Below are 27069 nucleotides of genomic sequence, written 5' to 3'. Positions count from 1 at the left end.
TACTAGTTTATTTGTTTTTAACAGTCTGCATTTACTAGTTTATTTGTTATCAACAGTCTGCGTTTACTAGTTCTGAACAATACCCATTTACCTGGACACAATTGTTTCTTTGTTAAATTTACTTGTAAATGAAGTTTCTTGTCACATGATTAAAACTACCCCCTCACTCTTTACAAATGAGGCTTTTTTGTGAGCAGCAACAATCAGGATTTGAACCATTGATTCTCATATCAACAAACTTTGCAGATGCAAAGGTCACTCACTAAATGAGCTGAGTAAGTGTTTATGATCTAATGGAACATAAAGTTTACTACAATATGTACATGAGTCAGGTATGATATCTACAGATTATTGGCCTATTGTCATTTTGTGCAAAATAATGAATATAGTAGTATCTTGAATATCTCAAAAAGCTGTCCAACCCAATAGACTTACAATTCGTCTCAATAATTAACTGATACAATTACAAATGAAGAATGAAAGCCACATAACATATATATGATGGGACAACTTGTGATAAAGATAAAATCACCTCCTACTTGGTCACTAGTGTAAATTAAATTAAATGATTTAGGGCCTCAATCTGGTAAGAGTTATTTTGACACCAAACAGCCCATTTATTCAGTAAAAATTGTTACATAGTTTGGTTACACTGTACCTTCTTAGATTTCCAACATCTACAGTAAGATACTTTTTCTCCAATATCTTCTATATCAACCATATTCACCACTTTTGGCACATCTTTCTGGATGCGTCTGTTCACTCTTGTATCTTTCTGGCCTTTTTTAGCTCTATAGGATGCATAGAAGTAAGCAATGGCCAAGACTGTGCCAAAGAGAGGGCCAAGTAGAGCCCAATCTTGTCCTGCAAAGAAAACAAATTCTCCTTATTAATGTATACATACAGGTTCATCGGCACTTGGGAGTGAATTTTTTTTTTTGCTTTTTATTATCCAAACAGTCTTGGCTACAGACTAATGAAATTTCGCAGCATTATGAATACTGGAACATACTCAAAAGACGATTTTAAAATATAGAAAACAGGTACAAACATTCTCTCTTTTGAATGCTTAGCAAGATTTAGCAAGGCTGTACATAAATAATCAAAACGAAACATGGTGAAAATAAGTAATGACAGGATCTCCATATTATGCACTATATTTATCTTTTTACAAAACGATAATAGGTTTGGAACTGTTACAGCCATTTTAATTATGAGTATTAGCAAACTTCTTACTGATTGAATGGTTATGCAAACAAGCCATTATCTCCGCTTGTGTGTTCAAATCTAAATAGCTTGCACAATTAGCTTGAGTGAACTTTCACACAATGTTTATCAGTTGTTTATTAAGAAAAGGGCGTCCAGGCGTATATATAATATGAACAGAACAGAACAGAACAAAAATATTATGAATCATTATGCTAATTAGAGAATTAATATCAACAAATTTTAACCCAAAATTAATCAGGCCTGTCTATTGTTCTAGAGCATTTATGTACCAAATGTGATGATCAGTAATTGAGATATCAGTGTTAATTAATTATGTTAATTAGGTGATTAATAAGCATAAATATTTACCAATCAAAGAAAGCTTAGAAAGAACTCCCATGTGCTGAGAGTATTGGAGACACATTAAATATAATTCGAAATTACTTAGCTGAAAACTAATTATGCAAATCAGAAAATTAATATGACCAGATTTGAGTGTAAAACTAATGAGGTCTGCGCAATGTAACAGAAAATCTATGTCTCCAAGTTTAATTGAAATGTGATTAGAACCAAAAAATTATGAATTATTATGCTTATTAGGGAATTAATATGAACAGATTTTTACCCCAAACTAATTAGGTTTGTACATTGTCCTAGAGCATCTTTGTACTAAGTTTCATTGAAATGGAATAATTAGTACCGTGAAAACTCCAAAATTTCGACCCCTCTAAAAATTCGGCCGCCTATTTATTTGCCGGGTTTCGGTGTTTTATTTACCTCCAAATTTTCGACTCCACTAAAAATTGCCGACTCATTCTTATTCGAAAATTGCGACCAGTTTTAGTTTTCCCCCAAACGAAAAAAAAAAACGATGTGAGCGTTCAAACGGGACCTTCCTCAAAGGCATGAATCCAGGTTTCTGATTGACTGAGAGATTTTTATTTTATTGGTAACGAAAATATATTCAAATAAAAACGAACACAAAAATCTCGGCATGCTGCGTTTCTGAATTGTTGATTATTACTGTACTCAGTAGTGATTATAATAATGTACACAAAATAAATTTGTTGAATGGTTATGAAATACAAATAAAAGTCAACTTAGTTTCATCGTAAGCGAATGATTCCGGTCTTGTATAAACGTTTGATGCTGTAGGATATCCGCCATGTTCTCTTAGGTCAAATAGGTCAAATGCCTAATTAACCAATCAAAAAGCTGGATGATGCCAACGTGTTCAAATTACCATAGCTTATTTAAATATGTTAATGCTATTGAACGCAATGCGGAAGAGATTGATGTCGTAGTACGATATTTTGGCTTGGATTTTGATGCGAAAACAGCATGATTTTTTTTAAATAAAAAAATTAGTTGTTTTTAAAAAATAAACTGGTCATCTGAAGAATAATTTAACATTGTTCACAGTGATAACAGCTCATTCTCAAAAGGAAGCTTACCCGCTCACGCTAGTCACGATAAAAATCATACACGTGTACTCTTGAATAGACAGACGTCAATGACTACGGTAAAACTTAGACTCTATTTTAGCCGGCAGGATTGATTGAAATGTCCGAAAAATGACGCCAAAATACACCTTAAAAGTCCCATTTTATTTTCTTAAATCCCATTTTATTTTTTAATCCAAGGGCGAATTTACGGCAGAATTTGGTCCCTCAAATAAGGGACACGTGAGCTTTGATTCTAACCGGATACATTGCACTGGGTCGGGGAGATCGTTTGCTAAACTTCCATGTATCTTTTGTCCAATGGGTACTGTACCTGTACTTCGAACATTCGCAAGTTTTCCTAGGTAGTGCGAGACAGCTTTGTCTTTTGACCTATTAGTTTTGTGCTGACCTCTTCTCCGCGTCTTGATGTTTTGTTTTGCTTGTCATATTACTCACTGATTGATGACTTTGTTTAGATTTTGCTTTTACCGTGAAACATGAGGAAGTTTACGTCAATTGACGGACATTGCATTTTTTAAAAACTAATGAAGCACACTGTCTATTTTTTTTTGCTGATTTCTATTCTGAAAAATTCGACCGTCCGAAAATGCACCTTAATTTTGACTCTAAAAACACGTCACATTTCTAACACCAATTATTTAAAACCGGTCGAAATTTTGGAGTTTTTACGGTACTTTAGATATCAGTGTGAAAGCTTAAAATTGGTTAATTATGCAAATTAGGTAATTAATATGTACAGATTTTAACCCACAATTATTCAGGTCTGTCTATTGTCCTACAGCATCCATGTACATTCATTGATATGTGATGTATAGTACCTGAGATATCAGTGTGAAAGTTGGTTAATTATGCAAATTAGGTAATTAATATGCACAAATATTTACCAAAAACTAATTGGGTCTGCATAATTCTAGATTCATTGAAATGTGATGATTAGTACTTTAGATATCAGTAGAAAAGCTGAAAATTAATTATGCAAATTAGGTAATTAATATGCACAATTATTTACCCTAAAACTAATCAGGTCTCTGCATAGTCCTAAAGGATCTATGTACCAAGTTTCATTGAAATGCGATGATTAGTACTTGAGATACCCGTGGAAAAGCTGAAAATTAACTAATTATGCAAATTAGGTGATTAATATGTACAAATATTTATCGAAAACAATCTCTGCATAGTCCTTGAGTATGTAAGTACCAAGTTTCATTGAAATGTAATGCTAACTACTTATATCAAATGCTGAAAATTAATTAATTATGCAAATTAGGTAATTAATATGTACTGATATTACCATAAAAACTATCAGGTCTGTGCAGTGTCGTATGACATCTATGTACCAAGTTTCATTGAAATGTGATGATTAGTACTTGAGATATCAGTGGAAAAACCGAAAATTGACTAATCATTATGCAAATTAGGTAATTAGTATCCACGGATTATTACCAAAAACTAATCAAAACCTAGCATTAGTTCAGAGCATCTATGTACCAAGTTTCATCAAAATCCAATGAGTGGTTGTTTAGATATCAGTGGAACAGTCATGGAACCACTAAAAAATAGCTAATTATCATGCAAATTAGGTAATTAATATGCACGGATTTTTACCAAAAATTAATCAAATCTGCGCATATGTTCAGAGCATCTATGTACCAAGTTTCATCAAAATCCAATGAGTGGTTCTTTAGATATCAGTGGAACAGTCATAGAACAGCTAAAAATTAGCTAATTATCATGCAAATTAGGTAATTAACGAGCATGGATTTTTACCAAAACCTAATCAAATCTGCGCATTGGCCCAGAGCATCTATGCACCAAGTTTCATCAAAAACCGATGTATGGTTCTTGAGACCGCAGTGGAACAGTCGGACACACATACACACACACATACATGTACACACATACACACATACACACATACAGACACACTAACTGCAAAGACTCCCATTTTGTGCTTCGCACATGGGAGTCAAAAACTAATTGGGTGTCTGCATAGTTCTCTTTAAAAGTTTCATTAAAATCCAATTCGTGGTTTTTTATATATCAGTGGAACATTATGCAAATTAGGTAATTAATATCCAATTAAAACTAATCAGGTCTCTGCATGGTCCTAGAAGATCTATGTAGCAAGTCTCATTGAAATATGATGATTAGTACTTGAGATATCAGGCAAAAAGCTGAACATTAACTAGTTACACAAATTAGGTAATTAATATCTACTGATATTACCCTAAAAACTATCAGGTCTGTGCAGTGTCCTATGATATCTATGTACCAAGTTTTATTGAAATGTGATGATTACTACTTGAAATATCAAAAGCTGAAAATTAATTAATTATGCAAATTAAGTAATTAATATGTACTCCTATTACCTTAAAAACTATCAGGTTTGTGAAGTATCCTATGACATCTATGTACCAAGTTTTATTGAAATTTGATGATTAGTACTTGAGATATCAGTGGAAAGCCCAAAAATGATTAATCATTATGAAAATTAGGTAATTAATATTGCACGGATTTTTACGCATTCAAATCTGCGCATTAGAGTGGAGCATCTATGTGCCAAGTTTAATCAAAATCCAATGAGTGGTTCTTTAGATATCAGTGGAAAAGTCATGGAACAGCTAAAAATCAGCTAATTATCATGCAAATTAGGTAATTAATATGTATGGTTTTTTACCAAAACCCAATCAAATCTGTGCATTGGCCTAGAGCATCTATGCACCAAGTTTCATGAAAAATCAATGAAAGTCAAAAATTTGATTAACAAAGTGAAATGTCAAATAAAACAAAAATACACTGATCATTGGCGATCAAACATGATGATATCATAGGGTCGCTGCGGGCGTGCGGTGCAAACATCGGTGATTACGTCGCTCTGTATTTTGTTTGTGTTTTCTCGCCTGTTATGGTACTTGTGCGAGTTATTTAGAACGATGAACGTCGATGGAGTACGATATACGAATGCAGGCTCGTCTGGGGACTGTTTTGGTTCAGAATTCGCTTGTTTGTGGAATGAGAGAAATATCGCTATGCCCGAAGTGTTTTGCAAAGGAATCCAAGATGGCCGACACCCACTGAAGAACACGTGTAAATGGATAGTAGCGCTGATATCTTTATTGCTAATATTGTCTGGGGATATCGAATTAAATCCCGGGCCACCTAAAAGAGGGACAAAAAAGAAAACTAATTCAATGGAGTCGAAGAAAATCACCGAGGTATTTGGATCCCAGTCCGTAAATGGGGATGACTCGCGTGGACGTCAGTCTGTGTCCTCTCTTTCGAGTGGAGATGATGGTATTACACTTGTTGACATTATTGTTGAAATCCAGGATCTCAAAAAAGACATGAGGCAGCAGATTAAAGTGGTAGATGATGGAATACAGCAGTTATCTAGTGAAGTTCGGGAGTTGAAATCCGGTGTGAAAGTTAATTGTGAAAGAATACAGCTTTTGACCGATGAAGTTAAGTATTTGCGTGATAAACTTTACACAGTTGAATTCGAAAATGATAAAACGAAAGCACAGTTGTTACGGAACAATCTCATATTTCATGGGCTTCCTCAAAGTGGGTTTGAAAATTGGCAGGAGACAGAAGATGCTCTTCGGAGTTTTATTTCGGAAAAATTGGATATGCATGCAGAAGAGATGGAATTTGAGTGAGTTCATCGCATTACTCATGTACGTAGTCGTCCACAACCTGTAGTTGCAAGATTTCTTCGATATAAGCAACGAGAAAAAGTCCTTCGAGCATCGAGTGTGCTAAAGGGTACGAAATATTGGATACGCGAGGATTATACCCCCAGAATTAGGAACCTGCGTGGGAAACTTGGAAAATATGTTATGGAGGCCAGGGAAGAAGGCAAATCAGCAAAACTACTTTATGACAAAATTAAAATTGACAATACTGTGTACAAGTATGATGAAGAAACAGAAACTATCAAGCCGTTAGAAACCAGTGACTCACTACGAAAGCAGCAAGGGACACACAATAGAGTATCTGTAGTGGCCATGCCAACTCCTACTGCTTCCAATAATTCAAATACTGTTAATGACTAGGAATTTGGCCATGGCCTTAATAGCATGGGGAGTGATGCTGAACTAAAGTTTTTAGTATGTAATGTAAATGGCTTAATAGGAAAGTTGGCTGATCATGATTTTGTAGATTATTTAAAATCATTTGACTGTGTTTGTTTGGTAGAAACTTGGGTGAGTACCATATTTGATTTTAAGATTGAAGGGTATGAGGAACTACATGTTAGTGGTCTAAAAAAGAAAAAATATGGAAGAGCCTCTGGTGGAATTTCTGTGTTTTTTCGTAAAAAGAACATAGGTCAATTTAAAATTAAGCATATTTCTAAAGATCCATACTGTGTTTGGTCTAGGATTATAAGCAATGATCACACAATACTTGTATTTGCAACAGTGTACAGACCTCCCGAGGGTTCAATATTTGCACATGAAAAATACTTTGATCAATTAGAAAAAGATCTGATTGTATATTCTGCAAAATTTGGTTGTAATGTCGTAATTGTAGGCGACTTAAATAGTAGAACTGGTAACTATGGTGATAGTGTTGATCTAAATACAATGTATTTGCCAATAGATGATTTAGAGCAAAGTAATGATATACCTTTAAGGGAGTCGATGGATAATGAGATCAATAAATATGGAAGTGAAATTCTGGATTTTTGCATTAGCACTGGCCTCAGAATTGTGAATGGTAGGGTTTATAAAAACACTGGTAGTGGAAATTTTACTTTTATTTCAGAGGTTGGGACAAGTGTTGTTGACTGTTTTGTCATTTCCAAATACGTTTCCATTGTTCAATGTATTTACAGTTGGAGCTCGGGTTGATTCTGATCATATGCCACTTGAATTTGCTATATCACTTGCTTATGTTTCCAATTCTGCGAATGTCAATGACTTTCAACATAGTGTCAATTATTCTACTCCTAAACTAAGGTGGGACACCAAGGGAAAACCAAAGTATTATAATAATATTAATTTACAACATGTTGAGGGGATGCGCCATGATTTTCATGATAATATTAGGCAGGGAAATGTAAGTAAAGCTGCAAATAATTTAGTTGATATTATATATGCTTGTAACACACATATGATGCACAAACCTAATTATATTGGCAGGTCATATTTTAACTCCTGGTTTGACAAGGAATGTTGTACTACTAAAAGAGAAGTAAATCAAGCATTGAATCGTTTCAAAAATTGTAGAAGTCAGGCTACCTTAGACTATTATTTGCAGTCTAAATACTCATACAGGCAACTAGTTTGTGATAAGAAAAATTATTATCAAAGAAAAAAACGTGATGAATTTTTAAAAATGGCGATACAACCTAATTCAAAACAATTTTGGAAGAGTTTGAAATCTAATAGGCCCAATGTGCCAGACAATATATCAGAGGTTGAATGGTTTAACTATTTTAATGATTTATTTAACCCTCTAACCTTTATGGAGGACGAAAATCAAAAAGAGTTTTTCGCATCAATCAAAAACTACATGGATGATTTAGAAGATAATGCGGTGTTAAATAACGAATTAAATGTTTCTGAATTTGATAGGGCTATTTCTTTGGATGAAATTAGGGAAAATTTAAGTAAATTAAAGACAAATAAAGCCCCAGGACCAGATGGCATACCCACAGAATTTTGGAAAAATGCTCCCATAGAAATCCATGAAATGTTATTTGTTTTATACAACAAGGTATTTGACCAGGGAATCTTTCCTGATGAATGGGGTAGGGGATTAATATCGCCTGTATACAAGAAGGGAAATAAGGATGACCCCGGTAATTATAGGAGTATTATGTTATTAAACTTCATAAGTAAAATTTATACAAGTATATTAAGTAATAGGTTAAATACCTGGTTAAAACATTATAATGAAATTGTAGAAGAACAAAGTGGTTTCCAGAAACATAGAAGCACATTGGATTATGTTTTCATTTTATGTACTCTTGTGGAAAAATATGTCTTTCAGTTAAAAGGTCGTTTCTATTGTGCATTTGTGGACTATGAGAAGGCCTTCGATAGGGTACATCATTGCTCATTGTTTTACAAATTATCGAAGACCGGTCTCAAAGGCAAATTATTTAATTCCTTATATTCAATGTACCAGCATGTAAAGGCAGCAGTGAAAACTCCATGGGGGGTAACTAACTACTTTAATATTAGTATGGGTTTGCAACAGGGCTCTGTGATTTCACCTCTTTTATTTTGTTTCTACATTAATGATCTTCAACGAGGTCATGAAACTGTAGTTTACCTGTGTGCTTTGAAATTGTGTTACCTATTGTATGCAGATGACCTGGCTCTGTTTAGTAGTACACCTATACAACGATTATTGAATAATTTGGCAGACTATTGTTCAAAGTGGAGACTTTCAGTGAACCTTAAGAAAACTAAAATTATTGTTTTTCGGAAAGGGGGTCGTTTAAAAAACAGTGAAAAATGGTTTTGGGAGGGTAAAAGCATTGAAACTGTTTCAAAATATAATTATTTGGGGGTTATACTTTCCAGTTCTGGAAAGTGGTACCAGGCACAAAAATATGTTTCTCAACAGGCTAGTAAAGCACTTTTTTGTTTGGAAAAAAAGTTACAGAATCTGGGTGGTGTGCCGCCTGATGTTGCTTTTCGTATATTTGATTGTAAAATCCTCCCAATTCTCCTCTACGGTAGTGCTATTTGGGGCACACATTCTGATATTAATGATGTGGAGAGAGTACACAATAAATTTTGCAAATTTTTACTAAGTGTTAGTTTGGTTGCCACTAATTCCGCTGTTAGGGGAGAATTGGGTCGGCATTATCTTAGAGTGTATGTAAATGTTGAAATTATTCGTTTTTGGTTAAAACTAATACGTGATGTTTCTCCACATATTTTAAAAGAATCGTATAAATTTCAACTTAATATGGCAGGAGCAGGTACTATCTGCTGGGCTTTGACAGTTAAAAATCTTCTCTATAAATATGGTTTTGGACATATTTGGATTGACCAATATGTAAGTAATTCTATTGCATTCCTGGAACTATTTAAACAGAGGTGCTTTGATATTTCCAGACAAGATTGGAGCTCTGAAATTAATAGAAGTCTCAAACTAGTAACTTATTGTAAGGTGAAACATGAATTAACATGTGAGAAATATCTTACAAATATTGGTCAGTCTTATGCAATATACAGAAATGCTTTATGTAGATTAAGGATCTCGTCCCATGTACTACAAATTGAAAAGGGTAGGGCCAGTGGTACTTCACGTAACCAGAGGTTGTGTCCTTTTGGCTGTAATGTAATTGAGGACGAATATCACTTTACATTAGTTTGTCCCAAATATAACTCCCTAAGGTTGAAGTTTATTGCACAGTATTACTACTCCCCACCTACAGAGATAAAGTTTATTTCATTATTTTAGAATCAAACCCCATATATACAATTAAACCTTGGTAAATTTATATTTTATAGTTTTCAAGTACGTCAGCTTATGCTTGAAGAGAACACTTAATTATGCAAATGTTATGTATTATGATTTTATATTTGTTTTTCTTTACTTGTTTCTGCGATCATTCCAATCTAATTTATTATGTATTTATTTGTATCTGTACATAAGGCCAATGGCCACAGTACGAAATAAAGACATATATATAACATGATGATATCAAATTACGTACAAACTCAAAATTTAGGAAAGATTTTTGTTATGAACAATATTTATCAAATGTTGTAAATATTAAACAAAGAATCATTCTAACAAAATTCAGGATAAGCAATCATGACCTTGGTATAGACTCAGACAGATGCATACGCCCCAAAACAACATTACAAGATAGAATTTGTCTACATTGTGATTATAATGACAATAACAGACAAAACCTCAATTAAGCATGTTGCACAATTTATCTTCATGGCATTCCAACAACGCACAAAAAACATTGAATTTACTATATTCTATTTACTTTTTAAAATTCTTACTAACTTGTTATATTTTATTTTATTTTTCTGTATTGATTAATATTTTTATTGCTATATACTGAAAGAAATGTATATTTCTAAAGATGCAATAAACAATTATTATTTATAACTAGTGCTGACTCTTCCATCTTCTCCTAAAACATAAGATTTCAATATAAAATAATTAGTACAAACCGATAAAGGCATACTTGTTCAGTTAACATTTTCACCTTCATGTGCTTTTTCCACTTGTACATGTATGTTGCCTGTTTCTTGTACCATATACATGTACACAATATCGTACACTCGCCCATTTCAGTTTCTGTGCTTTGCGTTTCTTATCATGATTTTAACCACTCAAAATCAACAACTTGTGTTTTCTGTGCGACAATTTTAATGATCAGTAGCCCCAGAAAAACTGTATGCGAGTCTATGTGTGAATCTACATTGTTAGATCTATGGAAATATTTAGTAATGTTCAGTAATATGCAAAAACGTAGGTTTCAATATTTTAAGAATACTTGTTGTGTTTAGTCAAAAGCTACAAAGAAAATATATCGGCAGGACTCCAGAAGGAGTACCTACACTTTATGCAAATTTGTTTAAATTATGCCAATTTATTTGTGACGTAGCAATTTCTGTGCTCATAATATTCATTAATTTGTGGGTCAATACATTCTACAAGTAACCTGTAGAATACTGTGTGGGTAATATTTTTGACTCCCATGTGCGAAGCACAAAATGGGAGTCTTTGCAGTTAGTGTGTCTATATGTGTGTGTGTATGTGTGTGCGTGTGCGTGTGTGTGTGTGTGTGTGTGTGTGTGTGTGCGTGTGTGTGTGTGTGCGTGTGTGTGTGTGTTTGTGCGTGTGTGTGTGTGCGTGTGTGTGTGTGTGTGCGTGTGTGTGTGTGTGTGTGTATGTGTGTATGTCCGACTGTTCCACTGCTATCTCAAGAACCATACATCGGTTTTTGATGAAACTTGGTGCATAGATGCTCTGGGCCAATGCGCAGATTTGATTAGGTTTTGGTAAAATTCCATGCTCGTTAATTACCTAATTTGCATGATAATTAGCTAATTTTTAGCTGTTCTATGACTGTTCCACTGATATCTAAAGAACCACTCATTGGATTTTGATGAAACTTGGTACATAGATGCTCTGAACATATGCGCAGATTTGATTAGTTTTTGGTAAAAATCCGTGCATACTAATTAACTAATTTGCATGATAATTAGCTATTTTTAGTGGTTCCATGACTGTTCCACTGATATCTAAACAACCACTCATTGGATTTTGATGAAACTTGGTACATAGATGCTCTGAACAAATGCTAGGTTTTGATTAGTTTTTGTTAATAATCCATGGATACTAATTACCTAATTTGCATAATGATTAGTCAATTTTCGGTTTTTCCACTGATATCTCAAGTACTAATCATCACATTTCAATGAAACTTGGTACATAGATGTCATATGACACTGCACAGACCTGATAATTTTTATGGTAATATCAGTACATATAATTACCTAATTTACATAATTAATTTTCAGCTTTTGATATAAGTAGTGAGCATTACATTTCAATGAAACTTGGTACTTACATACTCATGGACTATGCAGAGATTGATTGTTTCAGATAAATATTTGTGCATATTAATCACCTAATTTGCATAATTAGTTAATTTTCAGCTTTTCCACGGGTATCTCAAGTACTAATCATCGCATTTCAATGAAACTTGGTACATACATCCTTTAGGACTATGCAGAGACCTGATTAGTTTCAGGGTAAATAATTGTGCATATTAATTACCTAATTTGCATAATTAATTTTCAGCTTTTCTACTGATATCTAAAGTACTAATCATCACATTTCAATGAATCTAGAATTATGCAGAGACCCAATTAGTTTTTGGTAAATATTTGTGCATATTAATTACCTAATTTGCATAATTAACCAATTTCCAACTTTCACACTGATATCTCGGGTACTAATCATCACATATCAATGAATGTTTATACATGGATGCTGTAGGACAATAGACAGACCTGGATAATTGTGGGTTAAAATCTGTACATATTAATTACCCAATTTGCATAATTAACCAATTTTAAGCTTTCACACTGATATCTAAAGTACTAATTTCCATTTTAATGAAACTTAGTACAAAGATGCTCTAGGACAATGTACAAACCTAATTAGTTTGGGGTAAAACTCTGTTCATATTATTTCCCTAATTAGCATAATAATTCATAATTTTTTGGTTCTAATCACATTTCAATTAAACTTGGTACATAGAGTTTTTGTTACATTGCGCAGACCTCATTAGTTTTACAATCAAATCTGTTCATGTTAATTTTCTGATTTACATAATTAGTTTTCAGCTAAGTAATTTCAAATTATATTTAATGTGTCTCCAATACTCTCAGCACATGGGAGTTCTTTCTAAGCTTTCTTTGATTTATATTGATTTTTGTTGCATTTGCAGCAAATAGTTACCAAACAATGAGAAATCTATAGGATTGAATATACCCCACAGCTGGCTTCACATGCATTGTTCATAGTTCATATGGTGCTTACACCAGGATTTAATTACAGCACCTAGGCGGTATGTGGTTACAGCTTAATGTTCCGAGTAATCGCAAGAAATTGACATGACAATAGAAATTCATTAAAGACTGGCACTCCCATGCAATTAACAGCGTGTGAAATTCCTGGGATTGAAACATATATTTTGAAGTCACTGATGTAGGCAACGAATAACTGCAAGTTGACATAAAGACGAGGTAGTTTATTTAATCAGTGGTCAACTAGAGGCTGAAATTATAATTAATTTGTTTATTTCAATTTCTCCTGACGTCAAATAGAATACACTGGTGAAACTCGGTAGTAACTGTGGGTGAAAGGATGTTTTGGGGTGTAGTTTACATTGTATATGGAGTGGTAGGGTCGGGTGTAATGTGTTCATTTCCAACTATTATGAAGTCACGTAGAATTTCACTTAATTTATTTTTGCTGACATGTTTTCAAGCATTACATGTGAATCCAATGTTCACTGCGCTGTGTCTCAATAGAGTATGAGGGAAATGGCATATTCACTGGAATTTATTTCAGGGGAAAAATGTTTTCAGTGATAATGAAGTATTATGACAGATACCCTCCCCGTGGCTTTCATTGCGTATGGAAGTTATTTTCACGAGTGATGCGGTGTATCCTGCTGCCGTACTTTCACGAGCGAAGCCACGGGGAGGGTGTGGGGTTATGTTATTATACATATGTCCCATATTTGATTATTTCATATTAAAAAAAGAACGTGCAACAAACCGAGATAGAAATTTAGATCGGGGAACCCAATTGCCCATTAATATGCTCCAAGACAGTGCTGCGACCTAGCAACGCTTGTCAGTGTAGAACGCGTGTCGCTGTACGTGTGAAAATAAAATAATCAAATAATTTAAGTCATTGTCTGAATAAACAACTCGTGGATGTTTAAGCGCGGTGGTCGTAGCGCAGCGCGTGTTCGAATTTCATGTAAATAAACAATGTATTTTACACGCGTTGTATACGTCGCTATGAGTCCCATATCGAACAGGACGCGACACGACGACTGTCGCCCTTTAGTTGGGACCACGACAGAACCAGAACTTAAACTGGGCGACTACGATACACGGTTGATGTTGAAGTTAAAAGTTCCTCCACAGATCTGTGCATTGGCAAACATGCCGTGCAACTGAGGTACTCCACTGACGGAATGACTTTCGTTGAAATCGGTCATCGGTCGTCGCTGACTCGTGAGCTGCACACTACAACCTCGTTTGTGATGTTGCTTGCTTGTCATGGATAAACTGAGTTTTGGTTACCGGTTAAATTTTGCTAATTTGGCGTTGGTAATCTTTATTTGGAACTGAGTAACGCCGCAACGTCGCCAGCAGAAACCTCATGGTATATCGATGTTGATGGCTGCGGCTCCATATTAATCGGAGATTTTACTGCGGGTCCAGGCAGCGGGTGGATCTTCCGAGAGCCCTTCAAGATTTATAAAACTCAGATTCCAGGTGGTCAACAAACCAGGTGGTTAAGTTCTCCCAATCCTAGTATTCTATGTGATGTACATCTAACATGCCAAAAATGCTGGTGAACGATTTGAACCTGACAAAAATACTTGAAATAGATACCAGGAAGGGGAGGGGGGTAAAAGAAAAGTTATATAACATTTTATTATTCAATAATTTATTAAAATACATAAGTTTGTCCAACTCCCTGTGATACAACACCTCAGACATAGCTCATTGTACTCGGTTTGAGTGTGGGTACAAAGTTACTATTTGAATTTTTTATATCTTTTTTCATTAATGAGAAATTTGACCCCAAAGTTAGAGTAACTGTTCACCAGGAATGGCTTTTTAACTCTTCTGTGATTTTTTTTGGCTTGGCTGATTTTGTTCATACTTGACAGGCAGGTCGTACCATCACTAATTGGAAAAACAATCCTGACCCACCGCTACCATGGCAACAGCCAAAGTCTTGTAATATGTAGCAGTGCCCAAATGATCATGCCTTTTATTTTGGCTACGTTGCGCACTGGTAAGAGATCACCGGCGCTGACATTGTTACCACTGTCAACGTAATCCCAACGCAGCTTTGAACTTTGAATAAAATGTAAATGCTGCCTCCAATCTAGAAAATACTATCGCAAAACGGTTGGAAATAATACATTTAACAATAAAATAAAGTGACTTCTAATGACTGCCATGTTATTTTGCGAACCTCGTATAAGGTGCCCGGTTTTAGTTATAAACAGACGTTAGCTTCACATTCATGTCCCTTCCATGATAACAGCCGAAAACATATTGCTTGTTTTTTACCGGTTTTCATTGGCAACCGAAGTATTTTTATTTTGTAAACAAATTTTTGTCTGCTATTTTTATTCAGTTCAAATCATTCAGCAACATTTTTGGCATATTTGGCATCACATGGAATACTACGATTGAGAGAACTTGATGTATGTTGACTGATTTTTATCATAGTACGAAGTACCAGGAAGTTACTCAGTTCAAATAAAGATTACCAACGTCAAATGAGCAACATTTGACTGGTAATCAAGATTCATGTAATCCATGGCTAACAAGCAACACACGGTACGAGGTTTTACCCAGAATTCAACACGTTCTGTACCAACGCATATTGCTATGCGCAGAACTGAAATTCTGGCATCGTTCTGCGCAAAAAACGTTTTTAGCGCTTGAGTTGTTTCCGGGTTAGCCTTCCATGTGCTTATCGTGCGATTTATTGTACCAATATCACACTTTCTGGACGTATTCCTACACAATCATGCTAAGAGTATCCAAAAGAGTCAAGCAGGCAAGTTTAGCCGCAAAATTACGTGGGAAATTGGCTTCAACTGCTCACTCGATCGCCGATGTTGTCCGTCGGCACACAAGGTCGTTCGCTTTCTGATCTTTCTTCCGAGATTTTGACTCGAATATTCGGGTTTTGTTGCTTTTTTAATGACAGTGATGACTATAGTTCACAGTTCGAGAAAGTTAAAACGATGTGCTCACTTCGAATGGTTTGTAGGCGAATTTATGCTATCGCGTCGAATGATTTGTTCGTTATGGGAATGACGGCAAGCTCTATTGCCAGCCGTGCTTTTCACAGATTTAAACTGATGAAGGCGAGATCGCTCGTTGCTAATGAAATAGGGCAACTTTCCGATTTGATCATTCAAAAAGGGCCATCTCAAGTAAGACAAGTGGTGAGAAATTTGCTGGAAAATTTAAAGGGTCACGAATGGGATGATTCAAAGAAATATTTGGAAGGATTTGATGAGAGTGCCCTTTGGCAATTACGATTAAATAAAGATAAAACATTTGCCAAATCAGTATTATCTGTATCATTTTTCAAGGAAGCCATTACATCAGATATTCTGCCTCCTTCTGTTAAATTGGCTTTATTAGCAGCACCATCTTCCCAGAAATTAGATCAGACTACAAATGACACTAAATTATGGAATGATTCTGAAGCAGAACACATATTTATCCATCTAGGGGGCGGTCTATCTGAATCTGACAATGATGGTTTAGAGAAATCTCTGAGAACACAAGAAAATGTTTCAAGAATTCTCAAATTAACCACTTTGTGAAATAATTTGAAATGGTGTCAGAAACTGCCTCTCAAAATAAAAAGGGCTGGTTTGTTCATGATATTGAAGGCCTGGTTTGGAGAAGTGTCCTCAACATATTGACTGAAAAGAAATTGGATTATGACCTTGATGATGAAAATGAGAGACAGAAGTTAGAAATAGTTGTAGGTGAGGGTGGCCACACTTTCCAAGATTTCAAGGGAGTGTCCCAAAATTTCAAAGTATTTGCCATCAGTGGTGCTATACGTCTGATAAAATATAATGGTAATGAAGTATGGAGAAATCCAAATCCAGTCTTCTGATGCAAGCCGCATTCCATTTGCCATTATAAATGCCCCAGAGAGTGATGCACTGATAGAAGTTGATATTCTTCCTGTTCTGGCATGCACTGAAAAATTTGCCCAACATGGTATAAAGGGGATGAAATACTGTAGAAAACTGGAACGAGATGAAAAGTATAAAAGTTTGGTCTTGCAGAGAAAGAATACCAGTTTTTTCTGCAATTTATGTTTGGCTACAGTTCATAAATGTCACAATCCAAATCATGAATGGGATATGTCTATCACTCTTGCAAATATGAATTCATGGGCAGAAGAAAAAAGTAATGGTCAGAGTAATCATCCTCTTATAAAGTATGACCCCATAAATGAATACACTATGGATCATCTTCATGCTAAATTGAGAAACGTGGGTAAACTAATTGACAAGCTCTTCAACGAGGCTCAAAAGATCGACCAACAACTGGAATTTATACAAAAGTTTGCAAAGTTATCTGAAGATCAAAAACATGATGTGAAGCAATATGAAACAAAACTGGTCGACCAATTTGATACCAAGGTTGAAATTAATGAAGCAAATCATTCAGCAAAGTTCCTTCAAGTTACTAAAAAGGATGATCTTAACAAACTTGATAAGAAACTTGAAGCAGCTTCACTAGCATTTGAAATTAAATACACTGAACACATTGAAGTGAATTTGTTGGATTCTGCTGAATCACATTTTGAAATTTTATTTGGCACACACAAGGAATACAAATGCACACTATGTGCATCACATCTCCATGTTGTATATAAAATCAAGCCAGGTATCACTCGTCACATGCAAACTGTCCATGGTAAGTTCAGCACAAAAGATCTGAAACAAAACACAAGATGCATTACTAATCTCAATATTTAATATCAAAAATCTGTCATAATAATAAATTATTATTTACACTTGGTAAAACTATTCCAAAGTCAGCCTAAATTGTCAAATTTGTAATGACACTATTTTCTATGAAGTCTTTGACTGTAAAAAATGGGGCATGTGGAGGGGGCCTGGCACATTTTCTTTGAAAATCATTTGTTATTAAACTAATCTCAATATTTAATATAAAAAATCTGTCATAATAATAAATTATTATTTACACTTGGTAAAACTATTCTAAAGTCAGCCTAAATTGTCAAATTTGTAATGACACTATTTTCTAGGTATTAATTCTTCAACTTCAAACACATCAATGTGTGTCACGTTTACTGGAGAAATGGGGCAAGTGGAGGGGGCGTGGCACATTTTTTTTGAAAATCATTTGTTATTAACTATATTTAGTATATTCTCACTTTAATACTACATAATTTATTATGAATAATATGTCAGAAAATAATATTGAGAGAAACGAATGAAATGCATTGGTATCAAAAACAGATACATGGAAAATGTTCATTTTATCCCTATACCCATAGTATCTCAATAGTGTATATATTATCTCAATAGTGAATATATGGTATGCAAATTAATGACAAAATACATTATGACACTTTATTCACTACTCCTATGAGGGACATAACGTGTATATGGTCGATCTACATATCGTTGTAAAGCTCTCGAAATCCCCAACAAAATTACGTTTTTTCATTTTCACGACCAGCATTTTTGCAACAAAAAAGGCGCCAACAATTGAAGAAATTGAACGTTATTTTCTAAAAATTGCTTTTTTTGTGTGTAAAACGTAAAAAAAAAGGACTTACCGAACGTAACTTTGTGAGCCGCCATGTTGACAATCCATAGGAGGCACTCTCGCGGTAATTCTAACATAACAGTGAGAGGAGTAGGCCAAAAACCACCAAAAATGCAGTAATTTCGCATAATCAATTATAGTCTATAACTATTTATTGAAATGGTTAAAACGATCCAGGTAAAAAACTTTAAATACATCAAAAAAATGAGAATTCCAGTATCAAGTTGGGAATGAGGCTGGTGGGTCAATTGAGGTCATAGAATGGTAATAGCGTGTATGCTAGTTTTTCTTTCAATTTGAAATTGCGCCCTCATGCGGAGATAAAGTGTATATTGGATGGTACAAAACGCATTGAACTCTGGGATATCACATTTGCCGAGCAACATCACAAGCAAAGTTGTAGCATGCAGTACTAGTAAGTCGTCCCGTCAGTGGAGTACCACAGTAACACGGCATGTTTGCCATCAGCATTGTATTCAAACAAATCACGTGGTGTGCCGTTCTCGTTCAAACCCGGGATTCGATCAATAGGGGAGTCCCAGTAAAAAAAAACACATTGCAAATCATGCAAGTTCAACATTTTCAAACCAATATACTAAAACAGAAATGCTCAGAGATGCAAATGAAGGATAGATATTACTTTTCACTATACACATCTCTGTTGATACTATCCCTCACATATTCTACTCCCAATTACTCCTGCGTAAAATGGACTAGCCTCTTTTCATGTTGACATTCAGAGTAAAATCATGTGACAGGCTGTTAAAATTGGCTGTTGCATACTTTTTCGCCGATCTGGAAAATGTGTTTAATTAACTCACATTCAAGCAACAATGCAGATTTCCCAGTGGAAGTGAGACTATTCGACTCTGCCACTAAAAAATAGGGGTGTTTTCAGCAAAAAACGAATAACCCTGGAATACACACAATATACTGAATTTCGGAACAAATCGTGCATTACTTACAGCAGCAGAATACCACAGAAATATCAGACGAAACATGAAAACACTATATATTGTATTTCAGCCTGAACCCTCTATATTGCAATTCAAGGAATTAACCCCATATGTGCATCCATTTCCCACCTTGGTATCACCCACCCCTGAAAACAAACTCTTAAAGCGAACCTAAATGCGGCCTTAATTTATAGTTGTGTATATTCTAAACTGTATTCGAAATAATATTGCAGTGGTTTAATTTTGTTTTAATTATAACTGAGGCTTGAATAGGCATTTGAAGTGCTTGACATGGAGGCCATTCATGGAGGGGAATAATTAACGAACAAACATATTTAACATCCGGGTACTTTTCAAAGCTATGACGTTTTAGTATCTGATCGCATTCGTATACGCCATTGTACATAGCCGTTCATGCTGCCAAGCATTGTGTACTATTAGTATAAACTCAACTTTTATATGCACAATGTGCTTTTTAAAACTTGGGTTAGAGCCTTATGCGTTTGAAACACAGTATTCTGAGAGTGAAAGCCCAATTGCGTTAAAGTACCGTACTTTCCCCGATCGTAAGCCCCTCCCGAGTATGAAGCCCATCCTTATGTTTTTACTTGGTATTTATTTATTAGTTTTTACTGGGCGTCGACGATATTCTTTAAAATATGCGTGTAAAAGGTGTGTTTCATTTCATAATAATCGTGATTGGCATGTTAGTTTGGTTCATGCTTTTAGTTTTATGAGGAAACTTGCATTAATTTCAAGTTCAGAGTACATGGCGAACGTACACAACGTGATTCGCATCGTTTCTATTCTGTCATTTACTCAGGATAAACATCGATGTTGCAATTCTGGAGTAATCCATATTTCTTTGAGTAGTAGCCTTCGAAAAACCAAAAATGTGATCGTCAAGGCGTGTACCTGGTTATTGGGCATGGTTTACTTTGAGACTATCATGAAAGGCCTAGGGTTTGAAAGATGAGACATGTTGGCGACCGAGAAAGGTGTTTAAATTCTTCCTCCACACTCAGTTTACCCACGGTTACTATTAACCGTCGTTTATATCTCGGAAATTGCGAATCGCCAGTTTTTAGGGGAAAAAATCATCTTTTTTTCGTTGCAATCAGTGCTACAGATCGCATTTTAAAATTGCGGTAATTCACTTCCGCATTGCGCTAAAAAATCATCGTCAATAATCGGAAAATTTCATCATTACGACACATCATTTTGATTGGTTAATGAAAGACATGACCTGTTATGTCAAAGGAAGTTGTTCCAGGTCAAATCGTGCTGAAAAACCACATGGTGGAAAATTGCTTTGCGTCGAGAGTTTGCGTACGATCGAAAACATACCAAAACAATCTATAATGATAAATGCCTTCGTCCAGTGTTTCCTCACAGACCCTACCCATTATTTCACCGTAAATTCAGACGGTATGTAAATCGTATTGTAATAAAATGTGTGCGTTTTTTATGAACATGTTTGTTTCTTCATTGTAAGTATCGTTCAAATCAATGACGCATTTTTTTTCAAAAATAAGTATTACTTTCCCGAGCCTGGCGTGGTGAACGAATATTTTTTTTGGGATAATTTTTCGTTGTTTGCAAGATGGTTACAGTGTTTAACCCCAAAACAAAATCATTTTTTCTGAGTTGGTCCTCGAGTACAAGCTCATCCCTTATTTTTCCTTTACGTGTTCATGCCCCCGGGCTTATGATCAGGGAAGTACGGTATACTGTGAAGATTCAGATCAGTCCAGTGTGAGTGATGAGAGTATATATCGTCGACGATGCCCCTTGTTCGGATGAAAGTTTTATTTCAAATTACACGGAAGTCTGTGAACAATCTGCTTGGTGTTCCTGTGACACTTGTCCCATGATTTGCCAGTGCAGCCCCGTGAATACATGGACGAAAATGTTTCCACCACCACCCCACGAACTCAAGATTGCATACTCCAGCATCCATACTTTGAATAATTTGCACGCTGCACAGTGCAGTACTGGAAACAGCATTTATTAGACAGTTAGACAAAAAACAAAACAAAATGCCTGTCTCGATCAATCGCACATCCATAATGTTTGTATGTTGATATGCTTGTAAATAACATTAACGTAAAAGTCGAAACAACCTAGACTAGAAGTCAATTCACCAGTCCAGCCAGCTATGGCTCCCTAAGTTGCTTATATTTAATCAGATACTATTTCGTCATCATGCTTTGTTACCTTACCTGTTTATACCACATGAGGGCGTTTTTTCATGGCAAGATGGCGCAAACGGAAGTCCTTAGCAGGTTTATGGTTTCTCATATTTAAATCATCATAACTCTGAAGATAATCATTTTTCAAATTTATAATCAATATACATAACTTGATAAATACAAACACCAAAATAGGCTCTATTTAGTTCCCCTTTAATACCATGCTGAAGCGTTTGGTAAAAAGGGGCGATATATTATTTTTGGGGGAAGAGTTAGAAAAGAGGATTAGCAATCCTTAGGGGGTCAATACAAAAGAAGGGAGCCATTTGGACAGCAGCAATCATCCTCGTGTCTGTTGTTGCACGTGACCTACAGCTGTCAACTGTGTTTGTACTTCGACAACTTCAACTGGCTTCCATGTGAGGTAGTTTCTTGTGTTCTGTTTTTCTGACTTGAGTTCTTGATATACAGAAGTTGCTGTTTATGGTTTTTTTTCTTTCATATCTTTTCTTGTAGGAGTTGCAATCTTTGAGTTCCCAGCGCACTGTCTTGTCCACTGTACCACGAGTGTCTTCACACAAATGATAGGATTTAAGTCCTACTTATAGGATCAATGTTTTCACTAGCATTCAAAAATTGTACTACCCGTACTGGATTCGAACCAGCGATCTCTCACATTGCCTACATTGTACATATCCACTGAACCATATGGGTAGTCATGCAAATGAATGATTTGTTTTCATATTTAGCTTTTTTGCAAATTAGGCATGGGAATTGAACCCAGGTCCTCCTGATCACTGTGTAGACAACTGAACCACAAGACCACAATTGATTGACTGGATGTGTTTGCATTTGATAAGACTATGTAGTGTGTATATATATATAGAAATACAACATATTTCTATTATTGAGTTACAATTGTCCAAAAAATTGCCAATTTTGTGTTTTTACTTGTGTAAACTATATGCATGTCATAACCCGTTAGTGTACATCTTGCCAATTGGGTGTTTGCCATTTGCGTTGCCCATACCTGACTCGACCCTAACCCTAATGCCAAGACACATTCCTGTTAATAATTCCGTTACCCATACCTGACCCGACCCTAACCCTAATGCCAAGACACGTTCCTGTTTATAATTGCTCAATAATGATACTCTGTTGTGCACTGTCTGCGGGTAAGTTGCATTGATGTCAACTGATTAAACAAGTCGCGTTTAAGTAATTTCCACTATTAACAAGTGGTTAAATTGTGTCAATAAATGTGTGGACAAATATTTGAGATTAATTTTGGTGTAGACAACTCTCGTTTAATTACTTTACACCATTACAAGTTGTTAAATTGAGAGAATAAATGTCTCAACAAATATTTGGTGTAAGCAACTTACATTTGATTAATTCCGACAATTACAGATTGTTAAATTGAAAGAATAAATGTGTGGACAAATATTTTAGATTTATTTTGGTGTAGACAGCTCTCGTTCAATTATTTAACACCATTACAAGTTGTTAAATTGAGAGAATAAATGTGCGGACAAATATTTAGACTTATTTTGGTGTAGACAGCTCTCGTTCAATTATTTAACACCATTACAAGTTGTTAAATTGAGAGAATAAATGTGCGGACAAATATTTTAGACTTATTTTGGTGTAGACAGCTCTCGTTTATTTTACACCATTACAAGTTGTTAAATTGAGAGAATAAATGTGCGGACAAATATTTTAGACTTATTTTGGTGTAGACAGCTCTCGTTTAATTATTTTACACCATTACAAGTTGTTAAATTGAGAGAATAAATGTGCGGACAAATATTTAATACTTAGTTTGGTGTAGACAGCTCTCGTTTGATTAATTCCCACAATTACAAGTTGTTAAATTGAGAGACTAAATGTGTGGACAAATATTTTAGACTTATTTTGGTGTAGACAGCTCTTGTTTAATTATTTTACACCATTACAAGTTGTTAAATTGAGAGAATAAATGTATGGACTAATATTTGAGACTTATTTTGGTGTAAACAACTCGCGTTTGATTAATTCCCACAATTACAAGTTGTTAAATTGAGAGAATAAATGTGTGGACAAATATTTTAGACTTATTTTGGTGTAGACAGGTCACGTTTAATTATTTTACACCATTACAAGTTGTTAATTTGAGAAAATTAATGTGCGGACAAATATTTGAGACTTATTTTGGTGTAGACAGCTCTAGTTTGATTAATTCCCACAATTACAAGTTGTTAAATTGAGAGAATAAATGTGTGGACAAATATTTTAGACTTATTTTGGTGTAGACAGCTCTCGTTCAATTATTTTACACCATTACAAGTTGTTAAATTGAGAGAATAAATGTGTGGACAAATATTTTAGACTTATTTTGGTGTAGACAACTTTTGTTTGATTATTTTACACCAGTACAAGTTGTTAAATTGAGAGAATAAATGTGCGGACAAATATTTTAGACTTATTTTGGTGTAGACAGCTCTCGTTCAATTATTTTACACCATTACAAGTTGTTAAATTGAGAGAATAAATGTGTGGACAAATATTTTAGACTTATTTTGGTGTAAACAACTCTCGTTTATTTATTTTACACCATTACAAGTTGTTAAATTGAGAGAATAAATGTGCGGACAAATATTTTAGACTTATTTTGGTGTAGACAGCTCTCGTTCAATTATTTTACACCATTACAAGTTGTTAAATTGAGAGAATAAATGTGTGGACAAATATTTTAGACTTATTTTGGTGTAGACAACTTTTGTTTGATTATTTTACACCAGTACAAGTTGTTAAATTGAGAGAATAAATGTGCGGACAAATATTTTAGACTTATTTTGGTGTAGACAGCTCTCGTTCAATTATTTTACACCATTACAAGTTGTTAAATTGAGAGAATAAATGTGTGGACAAATATTTTAGACTTATTTTGGTGTAAACAACTCTCGTTTATTTATTTTACACCATTACAAGTTGTTAAATTGAGAGAATAAATGTGCGGACAAATATTTTAGACTTATTTTGGTGTAGACAGCTCTCGTTCAATTATTTTACACCATTACAAGTTGTTAAATTGAGAGAATAAATGTGCGGACAAATATTTAATACTTAGTTTGGCGTAGACAGCTCTCGTTTGATTAATTCCCACAATTACAAGTTGTTAAATTGAGAGACTAAATGTGTGGACAAATATTTTAGACTTATTTTGGTGTAGAAAAGTCGCATCTAATTTACTTCCACAAATTACAAGTTGTTAAATTGAGAGAATAAATGTATGGACAAGTATTTGAAACTTGTTTTGGTGTAGACAACTCTCATTTGATTAATTCCAACAATTACAAGTTCTTAAATTGACAGAATGAATGTATGGACAAATATTGACCATTATATTTGTGAGTAAATACCTGTTGTTTAATTAATTTCCACCTCTACAAGGTTGTTAAATTGAGAGAATAAATGTGTCGACAAATATTTGATATTTGTTTAGGTGTAAGAACTCGTGTTTGACCAACTTCCATCATTGCAAGTTGTTAAAATAATGAAATAAATATACTGGTATCATTGGATATTTGATTTAATTGTGAAACTTTCTAACGAAATGTTAACTGCTGGCTTCGAACCCTCAATCAACAATTCTGCAGACACAGTATAAATTCCACAACACCACAGAAGATATTCGTCTGTTGCCTGAATTGTTTTCGTAATATAGGGAACGCCGTCGACACTTTAACAAAACTTACCTCGACTTGGGTCTTGTTTATCTTTGTCACAATCTGGAAACTGTTGAACAAATTGCGCATCGCCCAGTTTAAGACACAAGTTATTTTATTATTTATTCATTCAGTTTTGTATAGTGGAGTTTTGTGAGGTTTATTATTTTTTCGCGACGTTCTTTGTTTACTTGTTTACGATTTGAGAGATTTTAGTTTATTTGATTTACGTTTTTACGGTAACTCTGAGCGGGACTCGAACCCACTGTCTTTTCAAGCTAATTTTGTTTTATTTTGATGGCACGCTTGTGTACCACACCACAACGTTGGTTGTTAAGTGGTGTTCATTTTTCTAACTACTCCAGTGTTCCAATGAGTTGAACGGAAAAGCCAAAACGATTGCTGGTTTCTGATTGCTTCGGTTCTGGTGAGTGTGTATCTAGTGTGATTCGAACCCATGTCGTTTGTATTGGGCGTCTTTATATTTCCCATGTTGGCTACGCCGTAATATGCAACCACTTCCCCGTTTCATTGTGATTTTGAGAGTGTTTAATGATGCTTTCCTCACCCGTCACGCCATGACCCAGTTTCAACCACACGGCCATTTTGCAACACAGTGCGTGACCCTCGGCGTCACCCGACTGACTATATGATCGTTCTGTTCAACTGTTAAGCTAGGATTTATTACCGTTATTATCATTATATTGTACATGATTTGTTTTACCTTATGTGTAAACTGTAATGTCTTAAGTATCTTTATTGTAATTTGTATATACCAATTCGTATATACCCCGGAAACGACCCCGATTGAAGGTCATGTATTTTGTGACGTCACCAATTCGTGTGTTGGTACGGCTTCTAGATCCGTGCCAATGTATCCGATAATACAAATTGCTACAAAAGTCAAGCATTGATAAAGTATATAGTCAATCTCAAACTTCAGTCACATATACATGTCTATCAAAGGGTTCCATGCATCATCTGTGAGCCAAGCAGAATCATTCATTGTCTTCCTATAAAACTAGCATGAACACAATAAAAAACAAAATGTCCACCAGTCAGCCATTTTTGTCCAAATCTTGAAAAATATATGTTGTGCACCCACAATTCAATATGCATAAAAAAAAGAAAAAGTTTCCTATACTTATACAAAATATTTGAAATCAGAAATAACAATAACTGACATTTTACTTTAGTTTTATATGTATTGTACTTTATTACTAACATTTTATTGCTGTTCAACCAATGGAAATTATTTCTAAGGATGCAATAAATTCATTATTATTATTATATTATTATTATTATGGTCCAATCAAGTAAGAAAGGAGAATACAGAATTAGTATCAGTTGAGTGCACAAGTGTTTGATTATGCATTTAGATTACGTCACAGACAATGTCTGGTGGAAAAGTAGTTCTGAATGCGAAATATTTTAGTCAATCT

At 34.7% G+C, this 27069-nt stretch overlaps 1 protein-coding gene and 1 long non-coding RNA gene across 2 annotated transcripts in view; both read right to left on the bottom strand.

The window, feature by feature from the left end:
• Positions 1-27069, bottom strand: part of LOC102805435 (CDGSH iron-sulfur domain-containing protein 2 homolog A-like) — a 30050-nt gene that overhangs the window by 2170 nt on the left and 811 nt on the right. Inside the window, exon 2 of the mRNA XM_085493574.1 lies at positions 659-864. Coding sequence (XP_085349700.1) covers positions 659-864 — 206 coding nt within the window. The remainder of the gene's footprint in view (positions 1-658; positions 865-27069) is intronic.
• LOC146730228 (uncharacterized) lies at positions 17747-19133 on the bottom strand. The gene is made up of 2 exons (XR_014927415.1): positions 18783-19133; positions 17747-17910 (listed from the first exon to the last, which is right to left on the bottom strand). It is a non-coding gene; the product is annotated as an uncharacterized LOC146730228 (long non-coding RNA).

The sequence above is a fragment of the Saccoglossus kowalevskii genome, chromosome 19, assembly GCF_978046115.1.
Source record: "Saccoglossus kowalevskii chromosome 19, keSacKowa6.1, whole genome shotgun sequence".
In the NCBI taxonomy this organism is placed as follows: domain Eukaryota; kingdom Metazoa; phylum Hemichordata; class Enteropneusta; family Harrimaniidae; genus Saccoglossus; species Saccoglossus kowalevskii.
Note: the sequence above shows the minus strand (reverse complement) of the source record. Positions and strands in the feature narration are given on the sequence as shown.